At 42.5% G+C, this 16,318-nt stretch overlaps 1 protein-coding gene across 2 annotated transcripts; it reads right to left on the bottom strand.

Annotated features, from left to right (window-relative positions):
- Positions 1 to 1,903: 1,903 nt before the first annotated feature.
- On the bottom strand, positions 1,904 to 15,298 carry ndr2 (nodal-related 2). 2 transcript variants are annotated; one of them, XM_063070187.1, is made up of 4 exons: positions 14,794 to 15,298; positions 9,976 to 10,757; positions 2,923 to 4,306; positions 1,904 to 2,619 (listed from the first exon to the last, which is right to left on the bottom strand). In XM_063070187.1, exons 1-3 carry the CDS (start codon positions 15,152 to 15,154, stop codon positions 4,154 to 4,156), a joined length of 1,296 nt encoding a protein of 431 aa, XP_062926257.1. In that variant the 5' UTR covers positions 15,155 to 15,298; the 3' UTR covers positions 1,904 to 2,619; positions 2,923 to 4,153. The 2 variants fall into 2 exon arrangements, with proteins under 2 accessions (XP_062926257.1, XP_062926258.1); XM_063070188.1 differs by having other exon boundaries at positions 10,098 to 10,757.
- Positions 15,299 to 16,318: the final 1,020 nt, after the last annotated feature.

Raw genomic sequence — 16,318 nt, 5'->3', positions numbered from 1 at the left:
GATAGCAAGCGCATAAAGATATCAGTAGGATATAGCCACACAAAAAAAATAGTCCAGACCCCAGCCATGAATGCTGCTGAAATCTGCAATTGACCACAATACAGCTTGTCTTCTGCCAAAGGAACACTAGGGGGCAGCACTAATGGAGCACATCATCTGACGCCTCTCTCCTGACGGCTGTGAACAGGCTTTGAGGCCTGGTCCTCACACATACACAGTAACAAGCATCTGTAAGATATCAGTAAAATACAACCATGCCAAAAAAAAATGATATAGTCCAGACCCAGACTCAATGAATGCTGTCGACCACAATACAGCTTGTCTTCTGTTGAGAGAAAACTTGGGGGGGGGGGGTGCAGCATTGACACCAGCCTGGATGCTGTGCCACACTGCTCCCAGTAGAGCACGGCAGCTCCAACACCTCTCTCCTGATGGCTGTAAACAGGCGACACCACGGCATGAGTCTATACTAATTTATTGCCTATACTAATGTTTTAGATTAATAGACTTAGTCCATTGCATCCAGAGATGGGTGGGAAAGCAAGCTGTGTGAAAGAGACATGAGTTTTCAATTGGGTATAAATGGATGAAGTGAATATGCCAGCATTCAGTTGAAGTATGTGAGTTTGGCCATTTTGGAGGGAAGAAGAGAGAGCAAACTGTTGTTTCAATGGAGAGAGATTACAGAATGTTGTGCAGAGGGATTGGGGTGTCCATGTATTCAAAGTTCAGTCCACTTGCAAGTACAATAAATACGAACTCTAATGAAGTGGAGGAATAAGTGATTAAAGTGTTGTTACAGCAATGTAGTCGGCTCAGATAAGATTGATCAGGGTGAAGGGGTTGCATTATGAGGGTCAATAGAGCAGGTTGGGCCTGTGTTAGTGTTGAGAAGAATCAGAGATGATTCATTGAAACAAAATCCTGAAGAGTTTTGACAATGTGGATGCTAGCAGGATATTATCCTTTTTGAGGGGAATCTGAAATTAGAGAACAGTTTCAAAATAAAATAAAAGGTGTTCCTTTAAAGACACAGATGAAGAGCTATAACATGACCCCTTAATTCCTGTACTCAAAGCCCCTCTGATGAACGCAAGAGTGCCAAACGCCACCTTCACCACCCTTACTACCTGTGATGTTGCTTTCGGGGAACCCTGTTCCTCATAATTCTCGCACTCTATCCAGTTTAATGGGGTATTTCTTGTCGCTCGGCGATCAGAACTGCACACACACTAGGCACATTTTGAGGCCTTCCATTGGTCGAGGTCAATCATGGCTGTTGCATCCTAGCTGGTTGCATGACACCTGAGCCCGGACAGTACAATATGGAGTGCAAGCCGTTATCTCCCTCTCCACACAACTTATGAATCCAAAGGAATGGCAGAGACCGACACTGTTTGGCACCAGCTGTGTCACAGAAGTTGCCAGTCAGTTTTGAACTCAAAGTAGGACTGCCTTGGGGACTCCAGCCCGGATTCTTCCTCAGGGTGTACTCCTGATAGCTTCCCTATGAGTGGGCATAGCCGCAAGGCAGTGGAGTTTTGACACCAGGTGAGCTAACAGCTATAGCTGACAAGCCCCATCTACCCGAAGCAACCGGTTTTAAGGCGCCAGTAACCCACCTTTGGCCCTTCTCCTGTCAGTAGAGATGGCTCAGCTGGGCTTTTTGTAGCTTTTTTAAGCCGCTCATGAAGGCCAGGAGCTGGACTTGGTTGTCAGAGGCTATTTCAGACCCACGCCATGTGGAGTATTTAATAGGCAGGGGAGCTTATCCACCCTCCACCACCTTCCCTCCAGCTACGACAACGTTAAGGTTCAATCTCACCACCATCTTGCACAGTTGTAACATGGATACAGATGTAACATGCATTCTGACTGTTACATCAAGGCCTAGTATGAAAACTCCAGTGCACAGGAATGCAAGAGCCTTTAGAGAATTGTGGACTAACCAGTTTCACAACCTCTCCCCATCATCCAAGGACATCTACAACAGGTAATATCTCAGGGAGGTGGCATCTGTCATCAGGGAACTGTGCAGCTGTGACAAAATGCTTATTTTTCATGGCATTTATACCTGGTAAAAGTCAGGCTATGACAACAATAAACGAGTATTTTCCCCTCAGTTCATCTGAGAGAGAGAAGGGTTTGTTGATCTGATTTGTTGTGCCAAGTAGAGACCCAAACCTGTCCACTTTTCCATTTTATATATTTTTATAATAAAATAAATGCGTTCAAAAGCTGTGAAAGCAACAACGATACCCTTATATTTTATCCAGGGCGGTTCCTAGCAGCATCCAAGCGATTGCCTTGATTTCTGAGTCTGGTTCCGCTCCACTGGTACCGCCCACTGAAGTTTCTTCAGCCCTGCCCATTCTGACATAACTCCATTGAAGCTCCACCCCCTGTGAAGCGCCCGCCCGCACGCATCACCAGAGGTGAGAAGATGTGTTGTTCGGTCGGTCGAATTGCTGAACTCCTGAAGATGCGTTTCGCTTCATTTTAATTAATCCTGCTCAAGCTGGGCCTTGCTGCTGAGTGAATTCTGCATCAGCGTGGAGCCACCACCGTCCCCTCAGATCAGTGAACAGAAAATTCTTCCCCAGACGATGGAAATCAAATCTGAAACAAAAAAACAGAACATGCTGGAAGCACTCAGCAGGTCCGGGAGACTGTGTATGCCACTCACTAGGACAGGCCCGATAGATACAGTTTACTGAGAAAGCAAGCAGTTTGCATTTGGCTTGTTGAAGTTATTACAGATAATAATCGCAGAGGACTTGATTTGCCCGTTAAATTTGCTTTCAGGTAACACATGCAAAAAACTGGAGTTACCCACCCAGTTGGACAGCATATATGGAGGGAAAAAGACAATTAATGTTGCAGATTGAGACCCTTCAGCTGGATTTCATAGACGCTGCTTACCTGAGTTACTCTGTTGCTCCAAATTCCAGCATTTGCAGTTTCTTATGTCTCAACTTTTCTTTTAACCCTGACAGTGAGTGTAAAATCCACATATGAGGCATCAAGTTTGCTCGTAAGTCCAAGCGTAGGTGTTCAACTGCAGTTGCATTTCCAAGTGTCATGTATTAATCTTTAGGCATAGAATATTCGTGGCAGAGTATCAATTTTCTAAATTGAGAATAATTAAGTAGTTAAGGAAATTTTAAAATAAGACTACTGATGCTGGAAATCTAAAATAAAACAAAAAATGCTTGGAAAATTCGGCAAGGTGGGGAGCAACTGTAGAAAAAGAAACAGTTACAATGAAAGGTTAAGTTGATAGTCAAGGGTATTTTTAGCCACTGACTATACTTTCATGTACAAAGATACCTCTCATCAGCAGACATTATTTTGGGCCCTGAATGCCCATTCTACACTCGTGAACCTAGTGAACATTACACATCTTTCATTTCTGCAAAGAATCACAATGAATGTGTGTGTACATGTGCATATACATATATATAAAACTTCATGGTTCAGCATACTGGGCTACTATCAGAGGTGCCGTCTGTGATTGATTACTACTCCAGGAGCACAGATTACACAAGCTAAACTTGGCCAAAACTGAATTTGATTCAACTTGGAATTTTGTTTTCTTTATTAATCAGTTGCACACTGCCTTTATCAGAGGAGATAACAAAGAAAATGTGCTGCTTTTAAAAGAAACTGAGTACACAAAGCTTAAGAAAACAATGCAAGAATCAACAAAGGATAAGATATTTAAATATAAATATCATGCTGATTGTACAGCCATATTAATCAAGAGCTATAAAAATATAATCAAGAGCACTTTAGATAATATACAACAAAATAATTTTAACTTTTTCATCTGCTTGCCCCCTTCCATCTTCAACTTTTTTTCTGAGCAGTTAGCAACTTCTTTCTGGATGTAGTGCCATTACCATTGGCCAGTCCCTGGTGAGCATTTGACTGCTTAACCATTTCCACCCAGTTCTAAAAATCTGTCCATGTACTTTGACTTCCACGAACAATTACTTTTGTTTACTCCACCCAGCAGTGCCCAGGACAGCTTGTGGCCAGTCAGCTGTAGAAGTACATCACTGCAGAGCAATCTGTAATACCCAGCCACTCAAACATGCCAGTACCTCGCAGCCTTAAGTCTTGACAAATGACGTCAATGTAAGGAGTTAGGTCAACGACAGCCACACTCTCGTACCACCATGTTCTCATGGTGGCGTAGAACCACCTCACCCTTTTCTATGTACAGCATACTCAGTGGATTCATTTTTGTGGGGACACAACAGGGAGAGGGCACCAATGTTGGATGGTGGAATTTGAGCAAACTCTGAAAATAAAAAAGATACATAGTTCAGAATTTGTAAAACATATGTTATAGTAAGGTTCATCATAATACAGTGGATTCCAATTAACTGGGACGCATCAGATCAAGTACATTTTGGCTCAATTAAGCGTCTGCCTCAATTAGCCGAAGTTTCATGGAAATTGATAAAAAGGTATAATAAAGACAAACTACTGAGGAACAAATTAACAAATATGTATTTAAATGAAATACAGAACAAATTAAACACTACCAATACTAAAACAGTACTATAAAACTGTATTAGTTTCTTATAGTATTGACAGAAGAATTCATCCACTGTACATTGCTGTGTTCTTTTGATTGACTGTGAATGAACAAAATCAGCAGAGACACCTAGTGCAGCCAATGGACTGCCTTCATATAATGCTTTCAACGATTGCATCTTCCAAATCTTCATTTTCATTTCCATTGTAACATTCAAGATGATTGTCCATACCTTCAAATTCTTCAATGTTTCTAACTTTTCGAAGTAGAAAAATCATTCCATTTTTACTCCTGGCAGTTTCTGGCATCTCCAAGCCTCAATGCTTGAAACCGTAGTAAGCAAAACAGTTCTGAATTGTTCTGCCCTCACCCCAGTCTCCCACCACCTTTCCAGGGAGAGGTTTCCTCTTGTCCTCACCTACCACCCCACCTGTCTCTGTGTCCAGCACACAATTCTCCCTAACTTCTGCGATCTCCAACAGGATCCCATCACCAAGCGCATCTTTCCCTCCCTCCCACTTTCTGCTTTCCACAGGGTTCGCTCCCTACATGACTCCCTTGTCCATTCATCCCTTCCCACTGATGTCCCTCCTGGCACTTACCCTGTCAAGCGGAACAAGTGCTACACCTGCCCCTACATCTCCTCCCTCACTACCATTCCGGGCCCCAAAAAGTCCTTACAGGTGAGGCGACATTTCACCTGTGCATCTGTTTGGGGTCATCTAATGTATCTGATACTCCCGGTGTGGCCTCTTGTATATCGGCGAAACCCAATGTAGATTGGGAGATCGCCTCAACCAAGCACCTATGCTCCATCGGCCAGATAAAGCAGGATCTCCCAGTGGCCACTAATTTTAATTCCACTTCCCATTCTCATTCCGACATGCCATCCATGGCCTCCTCTACTGTCAAAATGAGGCCACACTCGGGTTGGAGGAGCAACACCTTATGTTTTGTCTGGGTAGTCTCCAACCTGATGGCATGAACATTGATCTCGCAAAATTCTGTTAATGGCCCTCCCCTTCTCTATTCCCCATCCCTTTTTCCCTCTCTCACCTTATCTCCTTGCCTGCCCATCACCTCCCTCTGGGGTCTCTCCCCCTTTTTCTTTCTTCCATGGCCTTCTGTCCTATCACCTTGTTTTTCTTCCTCCCCTCTCCCCCTGACTCCTCATTTGTTTTCGCTCTCCAGTCCTGCTGAAGGGTCTTGGCCCAAAAAGTTCACTGTACTCTTTTCCATAGATGCTGCCTGAACTGCTGAATTCCTCCAGCATTTTATGTGTGTTGGATGAATTGTCTTACTGCTTATTTCCTACCAACCACCAGTGACCAAAATCTCTACTTTTTGGACACAAACACATGCAACTGTTGCTGTTTGAAACCTGTTTGTTCTAAGCATGGTGTGGTGTCTAACAGCCACACAAGTACATGCAACTAACACTAGTTCTAAACAGTTTGGCAACTCCTCTGTCCCAACTAAACAGCATAATGTCCTAAATAAACTAAACGAATCCCACCTATTTTCTCGAATTGCTTTTGTCCTTTTAAGAGTCGTCCCAAATAAGTAGCTGCCCTAATTAACCGATGGCCCAATTAATCAGAATCCACAATATCTACTGACCTTTTCTCTACTCTGTCCTTGCATCCCAAAGATGCAGAATTGTTGACAGCACAGCCGTGGAAGTCACTGCAACTATTTTGTATCTATGAACCGGAGCAAAAAACATTGGGAGGCTTTTTGCGATAAATGTATCGTGAAAGCTCAGCCTAAATCTGCCCATGTGCAGGCATAACATGTCAGGGCAGCACAGTAACACTGTGGCCAGCGTAATGCTATTACAGAGCCAGCAATCAGTGACTGGGGTTCAATTCCTGCCACTGTCTGTAAAGAGTCTGTACGTTCTGTAGGTTTCCTCCACGTGCTCTGATTTCCTCCCACATTCCAAGGTTATACAGGTTAGGGCTGATAAGCTGTGAGCATGCTATGTTAGTGCTGGAAGCATGGCGATACTTGCAGGGAGGGCCAGCGTAACCCTCACTGGTTTGATTTGACACAAATGAAGCATTTCACTCTACGTTTTGATGTACATATAAAAAATAAATTTATCTTTAACTTCACAGATTTCCCTGTAAAACCTGCCCCTCAGTTTTCCCAGCATAAAACTAAACTATCTGATTTTGATTACATCACTTTATATCAAAGGGCATGGACTCAAGATGAGTCTCACCCTGCATAATTCCCTGACCAGCTCTTTGCCTAAAATTTATGTCCAAAGGCAGAAGACTTTTATTCTGACTTCCTGAATTGGGTAAAGCTCAATTCTTAAAGGGCAATTCACAAAACATACCCTTGTTAAATGCATCCTTTCAGTTATAATTGGGTCACAGCAGAGTTATTTCCATTTGTTTGCATACCGGCACATATTTCTGTCCTTGATTTTGCTGTTGAGTTCCACTTGGTGAACTGAAAATCCTTACAGAGCCATTATCATATTTCTCCAGTGGTAAATTGGCAAACTGAGGAGCCAAACTATTAAAGTTTGGGTTTAAAAGCGTCCTTTTTAATTATGTCATTTTTGCAGTTATTGTGAGTAATCGTACTCACATAGAGGATTGTCAAACCAACAGAAGCCAGAACGAATACATCATTTTCAGTTTGGCCAGCTGTAACTAATGAGGTGTGAGAGGGATCACTCCTGGGTCTCTAGTAATGATTGAGATTATGGGACTAAGTGTGTGTGGCCAAGAAGGAAAAACAAGAGGACAAAAATGGTCTGGAAAGGAATATGAATGGATTAAACAAATGGACCAAAATGTGTGGGATGTGAAGTTATTGCCTTTGGTAGGAATAGCAGAAAACTGTTGATTAAAGAGAGAAACGCTATAGAAAAATGCTTCACTGAGGTATCTGGGTGTCCTTGTGCACAAAGCACATGAAGCTAGCCTGCATGTACAGCAAATAATAGAGAAGGCAAATAGAATGTTGACATTTATTATAAAGAGGTTGAAGCATGAAAGAAGGAACTCTCTTAGCTGAATGGTAAAGATTATTTTGAGAAAGAACAAGGGATTTGGCCATGATGCCTCCACTAGTATTTATCCCTCAAATGACTATACTAGGACAGATTATTGTGGTTATTATCACATTACTGTTTCTGGAAGTTGGCTTTACACAAAATATATTACACATTACACTTCAAGAAAATTTCAATGGGTTTAAAATACTTTTAAGACATTTGGCTGTTGTGAAAGCCATTATTCAAATCTGACTTATTTAGTAACTGTACTAAGTGGCCACTGGGCCATATATTGTACTTTCCAAGACTGGATGTAAATTTAAAAAGACAGGATGCAAAAGCAAATGGGGAAGTGAATAGAGAAATAACATGAAATGTAAAAGCTGCAGTTGAAGAACTGGTGTAGGGTATAAGCTTTCTTTTCTCTATAATATATATGATGTATTACAAGGCTTCAGGATGTCAGACATAACTTATAGTGAAACACAATCAACATAAATTACTCAAACCTGCCAGGTTATAACGTGTCTTTGTGGTACACCAATAAAACTTCATCATTTGCAGAAAGTGTGCAAATATAATTAACCTGAGTCCAAAACAAGATCGGGTTTTTGAGAGGCGCATCAATATGGTAACAGCTAAAAATGAGGTGGAAGCAAATTCAATGATATGGGGTTTGAAGATGTATGTGTTTATAAATTTGAAAGAGAAAATATTGCAGGACAATGACTTGTCAGAGGTACAGCGGGACGTTGACAGGATGCAAAACTGGGTTGAGAAGTGGCAGATGGAGTTCAACCCAGGTAAGTGTGAAGTGGTTCATTTTGGTACATCAAATACGATTGCAGAATATAGTATTAATGGTAAGACTCTTGACAGTGTGGAGGATCAGAGGGATCTTGGGGTCTGAGTCCACAGGACGCTCAAAGCAGCCGCGCAGGTTGACTCTGTGGTTAAGAAGGCATATGGTGTATTGGCCTTCATCAATCATGGAATTGAATTTGGGAGCCAAGAGGTAATGTTGCAGCTATATAGGAACCTGGTCAGACCCCACTTGGAGTACTGTGCTCAGTTCTGGTCGCCACAGTACAGGAAGGATGTGGAAGCCATAGAAAGGGTGCAGAGGAGATTTACAAGGATGTTGCCTTGATTGGGAGCATGTCTCATGGGAATAGGTTGAGTGAACTCGGCCTTTTCTCCTTGGAGCAATGGAGGATGAGAGGTGACCTGATAGAGGTATATAAGGTGATGAGAGGCATTGATCGTGTGGATAGTCAGAGGATTTTTCCCAGGGCTGAAATGGTTGCCACAAGAGGACACAGGTTTAAGGTTCTGGGGAGTAGGTACAGAGGAGATGTCAGGGGTAAGTTTTTTACGCAGAGAGAGATGAGTGCGTGGAATGAGCTGCCGGCAATGGTGGTGGAGGCGGTTATGATAGGGTCTTTTAAGAGACTTTTGGATAGGTACATGGAGCTTAGAAGATAGAGGGCTATGGGTAAGTCTAGTAATTTCTAAGGTAGGGACATGTTCGGTACAACTTTGTGGGCCGAAGGGCCTGTATTGTGCTGTAGGTTTTCTATGTTTCTATAGTTCTCATGAGAAAGGAAGAGGGCTGAGGATGGAGTAAGATTAATTTGATTATGCAAAACCTCTGTGCAAACTCACCAGGACAAATGGATTTCATTTATTTGCTTCATGGCTCTCCAAGACTTATATTAACATGGAAATTAGAGGATAGAAAGGTGTTATTTGACCTAATAAGCCATGCAAAGTTTATGTTTCCAGTGAATTCTGTCCCTTTCTACATTAATCTGTCTCCCTTCTAATGCATCTATTCTTTTTATTTAAGTGCACTTGTAGTATAAGTGCTTCTTCTGTGGTATAGCTACACTAAATAAAGTCTCTTCTAAATATCTTATTGGACGTTAGTGATTATCATATACTTTGATCTCAAGTTTTAAATTCTCACTATATGTTTACACCTGTCCTATCAAAGTACTTCAGAATTTTGAAGAAGTCCTGTAGGTTACCCTTGCCATTTCTTTTCAAAGGAAAGAGTTCAAAGCTGCTCAGTTCTTGTTTTGAATACCTTTAATGTCTCATTACAGGTGCCCCTAGTAAATCTTGCACTTCCTCCAGTGTCTTTTACTGACTGGCATGAGAATTAAGGAAATAGAAGCTTGATTAAACCATCCGGCCAGTCTCGCCTGTTTCACCATTCAATTATATCATGGCTGATCTGGCCTTGGGCTTCAAGATGAAGACCAGAATTGTGCAGATACTTTGTGCTAAACTCTTGTGTTCAACCAAGATTGAATGTAGGCCTTTTGCAACAACAAACTCTTTGAACAGTCATTAAAAGCAGCAAAAGTCCAAGAATTGATATTTACCTCGGTGACATTAAGAACCCTACCTGCATGTAAGCATGATTGGTGGGTTTAACATCCTCCCCAGTTGGAAGCGGGCACTCTCCTTCGCAGCGAAAAGCATTGTACACTTTAGGGAAGATGACCCAGGCGCCCCAGCCGATCTTACCAAATTTAATTTCAAACTTGATCCTCCGACAAAGGGTCGAGTTGTTTCCCTTAATGTGGTGCCGGGGGCGTCGATACTTGGGGGTTCCACTGCGCCCAGCTCTACCCCGGCCTTTCTTTCTGTTCTGTTTTAGCCGACGACTCTTCTTTCTTCGGGGCTTCCGCACTCGCTTGGAGCCCTTTGCATCTTTCAGAAGGGAAGAGCTCTCTGAGCAATTCTGCTCAGGTCTCCGGGAGAAAACCAACAGCAAGGCCATCTCCTTCCTCTCCAGCTTGCCCCTCACGTTGACTTCAGGCAGCGACCGCTTCCTCTTGCAGACCAGGCTCTCAGCCTCTGGGCGCTGCGCTCCACCCTGTCCACCACCAGAGCCAGACGTGTTGCGATTCATCCAGTGTTGCAAGATGTTGGTAACGTTGTAAACGGCGCACTCCTCCGTGTCCTCCAGCACTAAATCAGGAGGAAAGGATCCCAAGAAAAACTGGTCTTGGCAGACAGCGGAGCCACACGGGTATCGAGACTGGTGGTGGATTTCCAAGAGCGAACAGGATTCGGCAAAGGCAGGCAAGGTGATCCTTAACTCCGCGAACTGAAGCTTCTCGTCGGGTGCAAGTGTGGACATGTCAAAGGTGACAATCCACCGGCTCCCATTGTGACGGAAACCTGAGGAAGGCGAACAACAAGGATATTAAATCAGTCAGGCGTGACAATCATCGTGCCTGCTACCCAAGATGAACCGAGAACCCTGGCATCCAATACCTAGGCCTGCTGCAGACACTGTGAAGTGGTGAGGACAACAATTGGTATATTTGGAGCGGGTGTCAACGAGAGTTTCCTGATTCCTACCTAGTGACACCTGCTGGCAAGTTTGAAGACTAGGCAAGAAAAAGATTAGTGGTTTAATATCCTGGGCTCTACATGGTGAAGAGGGAATAGGGTCTAATATTATAATCTAACATTCGTCAGCATTTACGGGAGAGGAAGGGAAGAAGTGAGGGATTGACACATTAAGCACAGTTAAAATGTATGTGGCAGGACACGACAATGTCCACAGGGTGATTATCATACTATCCATTTTCACGTTGTGACCAAAACAATCTGCTGGAGGAGCTCATTGGGTTGAGCAGCATCCTGTGGGAGGAAAGGAAATATTGACATTTCAGGTTGAGACCGCGAACTGGGGTCTCCCGAAACGTTGAAAACTCTTTTCCTTCCATGGATGCTATTTGACCCGCCGAGCTCTTCCAGCAGGTTGCTGCACCGGATTCAAGCACCTACAGTTCCCTGCGTCTTCACACTGTGACCATTTCGTTTGAAATTTCAGGAATAGAGAAAAATACTGTTATAAACTTTAAATCGTCTCATTGGGACAATGTTTTTTTAAAGTTCAAAAACATCAAAAATGACCCGAACGCGTTTTATCAACTTCGCTCAGGACATTAACTTCCAGAGGTTTTGGACCCATCGGTGATCAGGACATTTTTCTGCTCAGCTTCGTGGAATTGCTTCGACCACTTTGAGTGATAGGGCAAGGCTTGGGTTAGCACCTCGCACAGCACAGCACAGCACCACAGGAAGTGACACAATCGAAGGTGCGAAGTTAAACTACCAGTTAGACTCTGCTCATTTGGGTTTAAAAGAAGACACGGCGATGATAGAACAATTTTCTGACCAGTATTGATTCCTCAACCACATAACTAAACTAGATATTTTGGCGTTACTAGATTGCATTTCGTGAAAATGTCTACATCACAACAATGACAACAGCTCCAGCCACGCTGAAGGCACAAAAGGCGCTATTTAAGAATTCATGTTCCTTTGTTTTGGAGCTGGAGTAGGAGAATGGGAAGAGCAGGTTAAGGGTGTATCACCCAGTCTGATGGCAGATCATCAACTCGGTGAAAGACGCTCTTCGGTCGGCCTGAAACTTGATGATCTACCAGCACATGGAGATGTCCGTGAGAGAATGCTGCCGAGTGGCACATTCTCGGCTGCAGGAGTACGTGCTGAGGGATGCACTGAAACTCGGTGCAGCCACCGCAAGGGCCCGGTGGGGAAGGACCACAGTATAGGTTTCTCCACCCGTGGGAGTGGGAGGGGTCGGGTGGCGGGGAGTATACCCCTCAACAATGATGCGGTAAGGTGAACAACTGGAGTGCCACGTAGGTGGCCATAAGTACGGATATGTACTGACTATAATGGGAACGTATGTAAAGGATGGAAAGTTATTGAATGGGGTATTATATTTTTGAATAAAGTATATTTTGAAATTTTAAAAAATTACCCAGTCATGGTTATGACAAATTATACTGACTGCTTTGGCCCAGTTGATTTTAGCGCCGTTCGCTGAAATGAAGCCAGACAGAAGCGATCTTGAATTTAGGAAATTATCTGAGAGGAGCTCAGTATCCCCCAGCAGAAGTAGGAACAATGCAATTACCGTCCAATTTTCATTAACGTCAATGAACGGTATATTTGACAGGCAGTCGACTTCATACCACCCCCAATGCAAACGGTTAAGATCAATATGTTATAGAATAATGGTTGCAAATCTCAATTTTCTTAAAAACTGCTGATGTTGGAACCCAAAAATTAAAATCAGAAAATATTAGAAATAATCCGTAAGGCAGCAGTTGTGGAAAGGGGAAAAAAACCCTTCCACTTGCTTGTTGAACGGGTATGTGTTTCCATCATTTTCTCTGTTTATTTTAGTATAAACATGTGTTTTGCCTTGGAGCACTAACGCTACATCCACATTTTAACCTGGGATAGAAAGACTCACAATATTGAGTAAATTTCGGTTAAGTAAGACACACTCTCAACGATTTGGGAACAGCTCCGCCATAAAGCCATGAGCACTTCCTCACCATTCGGCTCTCCTTTGCATTACGTATCTACTTTTATGTATTTCTTACTGTAACCTATAATTGTTATGTATTGCGCTGTACTACTGCCGCAAAACAACAACTTTCACGACATGTCAGTGACAATAACTCTGATTCTGATTCCGATGATGACCGTTCCTAATTCTACACTGCCTAACAGAAGGGCATCAAATACCGACCATGTTCGATTAATCTTTTATTGACGAGAACATCAGAACATCCTCCCAGCCGTGTAGAGACTGGAGTAAAGCGAATTGAGATATTCCTGTACAATTAAAAGGATTGGTGTTTGCCTATTCAATTGATGCATTTGTGAAAAGAGACCATGTTTCTGATAATCTGCATTTCTATTGTCCATCAAAAAAGGCAATCGATAGTTAAAATAAATTTTCATTCAGGGCGTTAAGATGTAAGTTTTAAACATGTGACCTCTCCACCTGTATCCTCTGTTTATTCATCCATCTTTCTGTACAGCGGTTTGTAACCTCTAAGCATGTTCTGCATAAGCTCAATGAAAGAACAAAGGGAACATTAAAAACACGGAACAAAGATTAAAATTGTTCCATCCTTCAACTCAACACTTGTCTAACGGTTAATAGCCACTATTTCAGTATTGAACTATCCGTAGAATGAATGAAAAAACGATGTCAGTTTTATCTTCATCATGGGGTGTGATGGGGTGGACGGGTTTCTCCCTCAAATCACTAATTCAAGCATTCAAAAGTTTCTCCCTCAAATCACTAATTCAAGCATTCAAACATTTGTGGCCTGCTCTATGTCAGCGAGACCAGGCACAGACTGAGCGATTGGCAGCTCTTGTGTCTGCATTGAGAAACATTTTACAGTATGAGTTGATAATGGCCACTGCAGCAAGATCATCCAAATATTTGAAGACAACGAATCGTACAGATAAAACATTGTACAGATAATGTATATAAAAAGCAATAGAATAATTCCTTCTCAATTTATTGCCTGAGTCTCCGCCAGTAATTAGAGTTGCTTGTAAAGTATTTTGTTCTCTTCTCTCGCTCTTAACATAGATACTGAAGTAATATTATAAAGGAGTTCAATTTCCTCATTAACATGACTAATAGTGCAGAACTCCTGAAGCCAACACACTTCCCAAGTCAAAATTGCCCAGTCCAATCCAACAATAACCCAATACTCTATCAAATATTCATGCAACTGCCTGGTTTGAAAGATAAAATTATTAGAACGGATAAGGGATTCACGCGTGGAGGGAGCCGGTGGAAGAAAATCTAAGACTTATTCACGAAAGAAATTTGGATAAATAACATTGTAGTCTCCAGGTTTACTGCGATATAAAACATGAAATTCTCCAACAAACTATCTATATTATAATTAGATGAACATCAGACAGGCTGATTCCCGCTTTACTGTCCTCAATACTTTGCAGTCTTGAGAACCGCAAACCAGAGACAAAACTTCAAAAGCCCTTCAACGACACAGCGTCTGAATGGCGCTGCAGATTTTCTTTTTAAAAGCACGGTTTGAAAAGCTTTGCGTTTTAAGAGATGGATGTGGAGAACAAATAAAAGACCTGGAATTAGTTAGCAATCTTCGTCAGAATGTGTATTAGGGAACGCCAGTCCTGGGAATTTGTCCACAGTGCAGACAGATTGAAAAAGTTTTGCCTTGAGCAATCGCTGTTCAAAGCAATCAAATCGTGAATGTGGATTGGACCAGATTGCCTGCGTCTGGGAAACAGATTTGAGAGAGGCGACTGAAACAGAAACCGACTTCTCTCAGACCATGGAGTCATAGAATCAAGTGACATAACATAGATACTTTACTCTTTGCAACCAGGCTCCGTACGGTGTCCACTTCCGGTAACACTGGCCTTTCGTGAGTGGAGAGACCGGTGTAGTTCCCCGAGTTGTAACTGCGGTACAGGTTGATCATATGCGAGGGGAGATTCAGGCTGACGTTTCGAGCCTCCAAGCGCTGGATGAATTCGGCTACTTCCTTTTGGGTCGGCGGGGGGCCTGGTTTGGTTTCCAACAAACGCCACGTCCTGTTGCCCCTTGTGTTTCCCAGGATCACTGGGATAATGGCCAGCAGAAACACTGTGGTTCGGAATTGCATGTCGACTGGGCTCGATGTGTGCGACCGCGCACTCCTTATATAGAACCATTCCATGCGCATCACCCACATACCGTCCCAGACACACAGAAAGTCATTATTTTACTAATTCTGCCCTTTCAATATGACAGGTTGTAATTAGATTTGTAAAGCAGCAGAAGTTATACTTGTATTTTCTGTGTTCTACAGTGATCCCTTTGTCTATACAACTGTGGAATTATTCAGTGTTACTCCTGAGTTTCGATGTTTTATTGTAATGAAGCTTCAGAAGTGCAGAAAGCGATAGACACGCCGTGAAGCTGCTACATAGCACTCTTGCATAAAGCAAAATTGAAATAAGTTACTAGGCAATTTACAGTCATTCGGAATAAAATCGATTCGTATCGAGATGAAAGCGTATTGCGTGACAGGTTTCCCTACTTGTCTCAAGGTGCCACTTGTTACCCTCAGCACCTCAGCTGCAAACCAGTGATAACACTACTGAATGCATTGACTAGGATGCAAAAGGTTTTGCACAGTGTTTTATTTTGTGTGCATTTTTATGATGAATAAAGCTCAGTTTTGAAAGTTTAAAAAATGAACCAGTAATACTAAGAATGTGAAGAACTTTGCATTGCGTGCGTTTATTGATGTTGTGTGTCTATTTATTATGAATAAGGCTTATTTTCAAATTAGAAATACAGAGTATACGCATTGGTTGTTGGTTTAATACAGTGCTCATTTAATTCCCAATTACATATTAAAATATTGAAATAAATACATCCCCGATATAGCCTGAATTTGAAAATTTACTTTCAAATGAAGGCTAGTGCCCATGATCGAGCTGACTGAGTTCACAACTGTCTGCAGTTTATTTCGATCCGTTGCGGTGGACCCCCACACCAAACAGAAATGCAGTCAGTTAGACTGCTCTCGGTGACATGTGTAACGTCCTGAAACGCTGACTGTTCTCTTTTCCATCAATGCTGCCTGGCCTGCTGAGTACCTCCAGCATTTTGTGTGTGTTGCCTGGATTTCCAGCATCTGCAGATTTTCTCTCGTTTGAAATTTGCCAAGTGTCTTTGGTGACATAACAAATATCCTCAAACTCCAAATGAAATACAGCTGCTGTCCTGCCTTCTTTATAACTGCATTGATATGTTGGGTGGTCAGAGATGTTGACACCCAGGAATCTAAAATTGCTCACTCTTTCCACTTCTAACCCCTCTATGTTCCCTCATCTTGCCCTTTTTGGAG

Source organism: Mobula hypostoma, chromosome 18 (genome assembly GCF_963921235.1).
Source record: "Mobula hypostoma chromosome 18, sMobHyp1.1, whole genome shotgun sequence".
NCBI lineage: Eukaryota > Metazoa > Chordata > Chondrichthyes > Myliobatiformes > Myliobatidae > Mobula > Mobula hypostoma.
The sequence above is the reverse complement of the archived record's forward strand: the minus strand, read 5'-3'. Positions and strand labels throughout refer to the sequence as shown.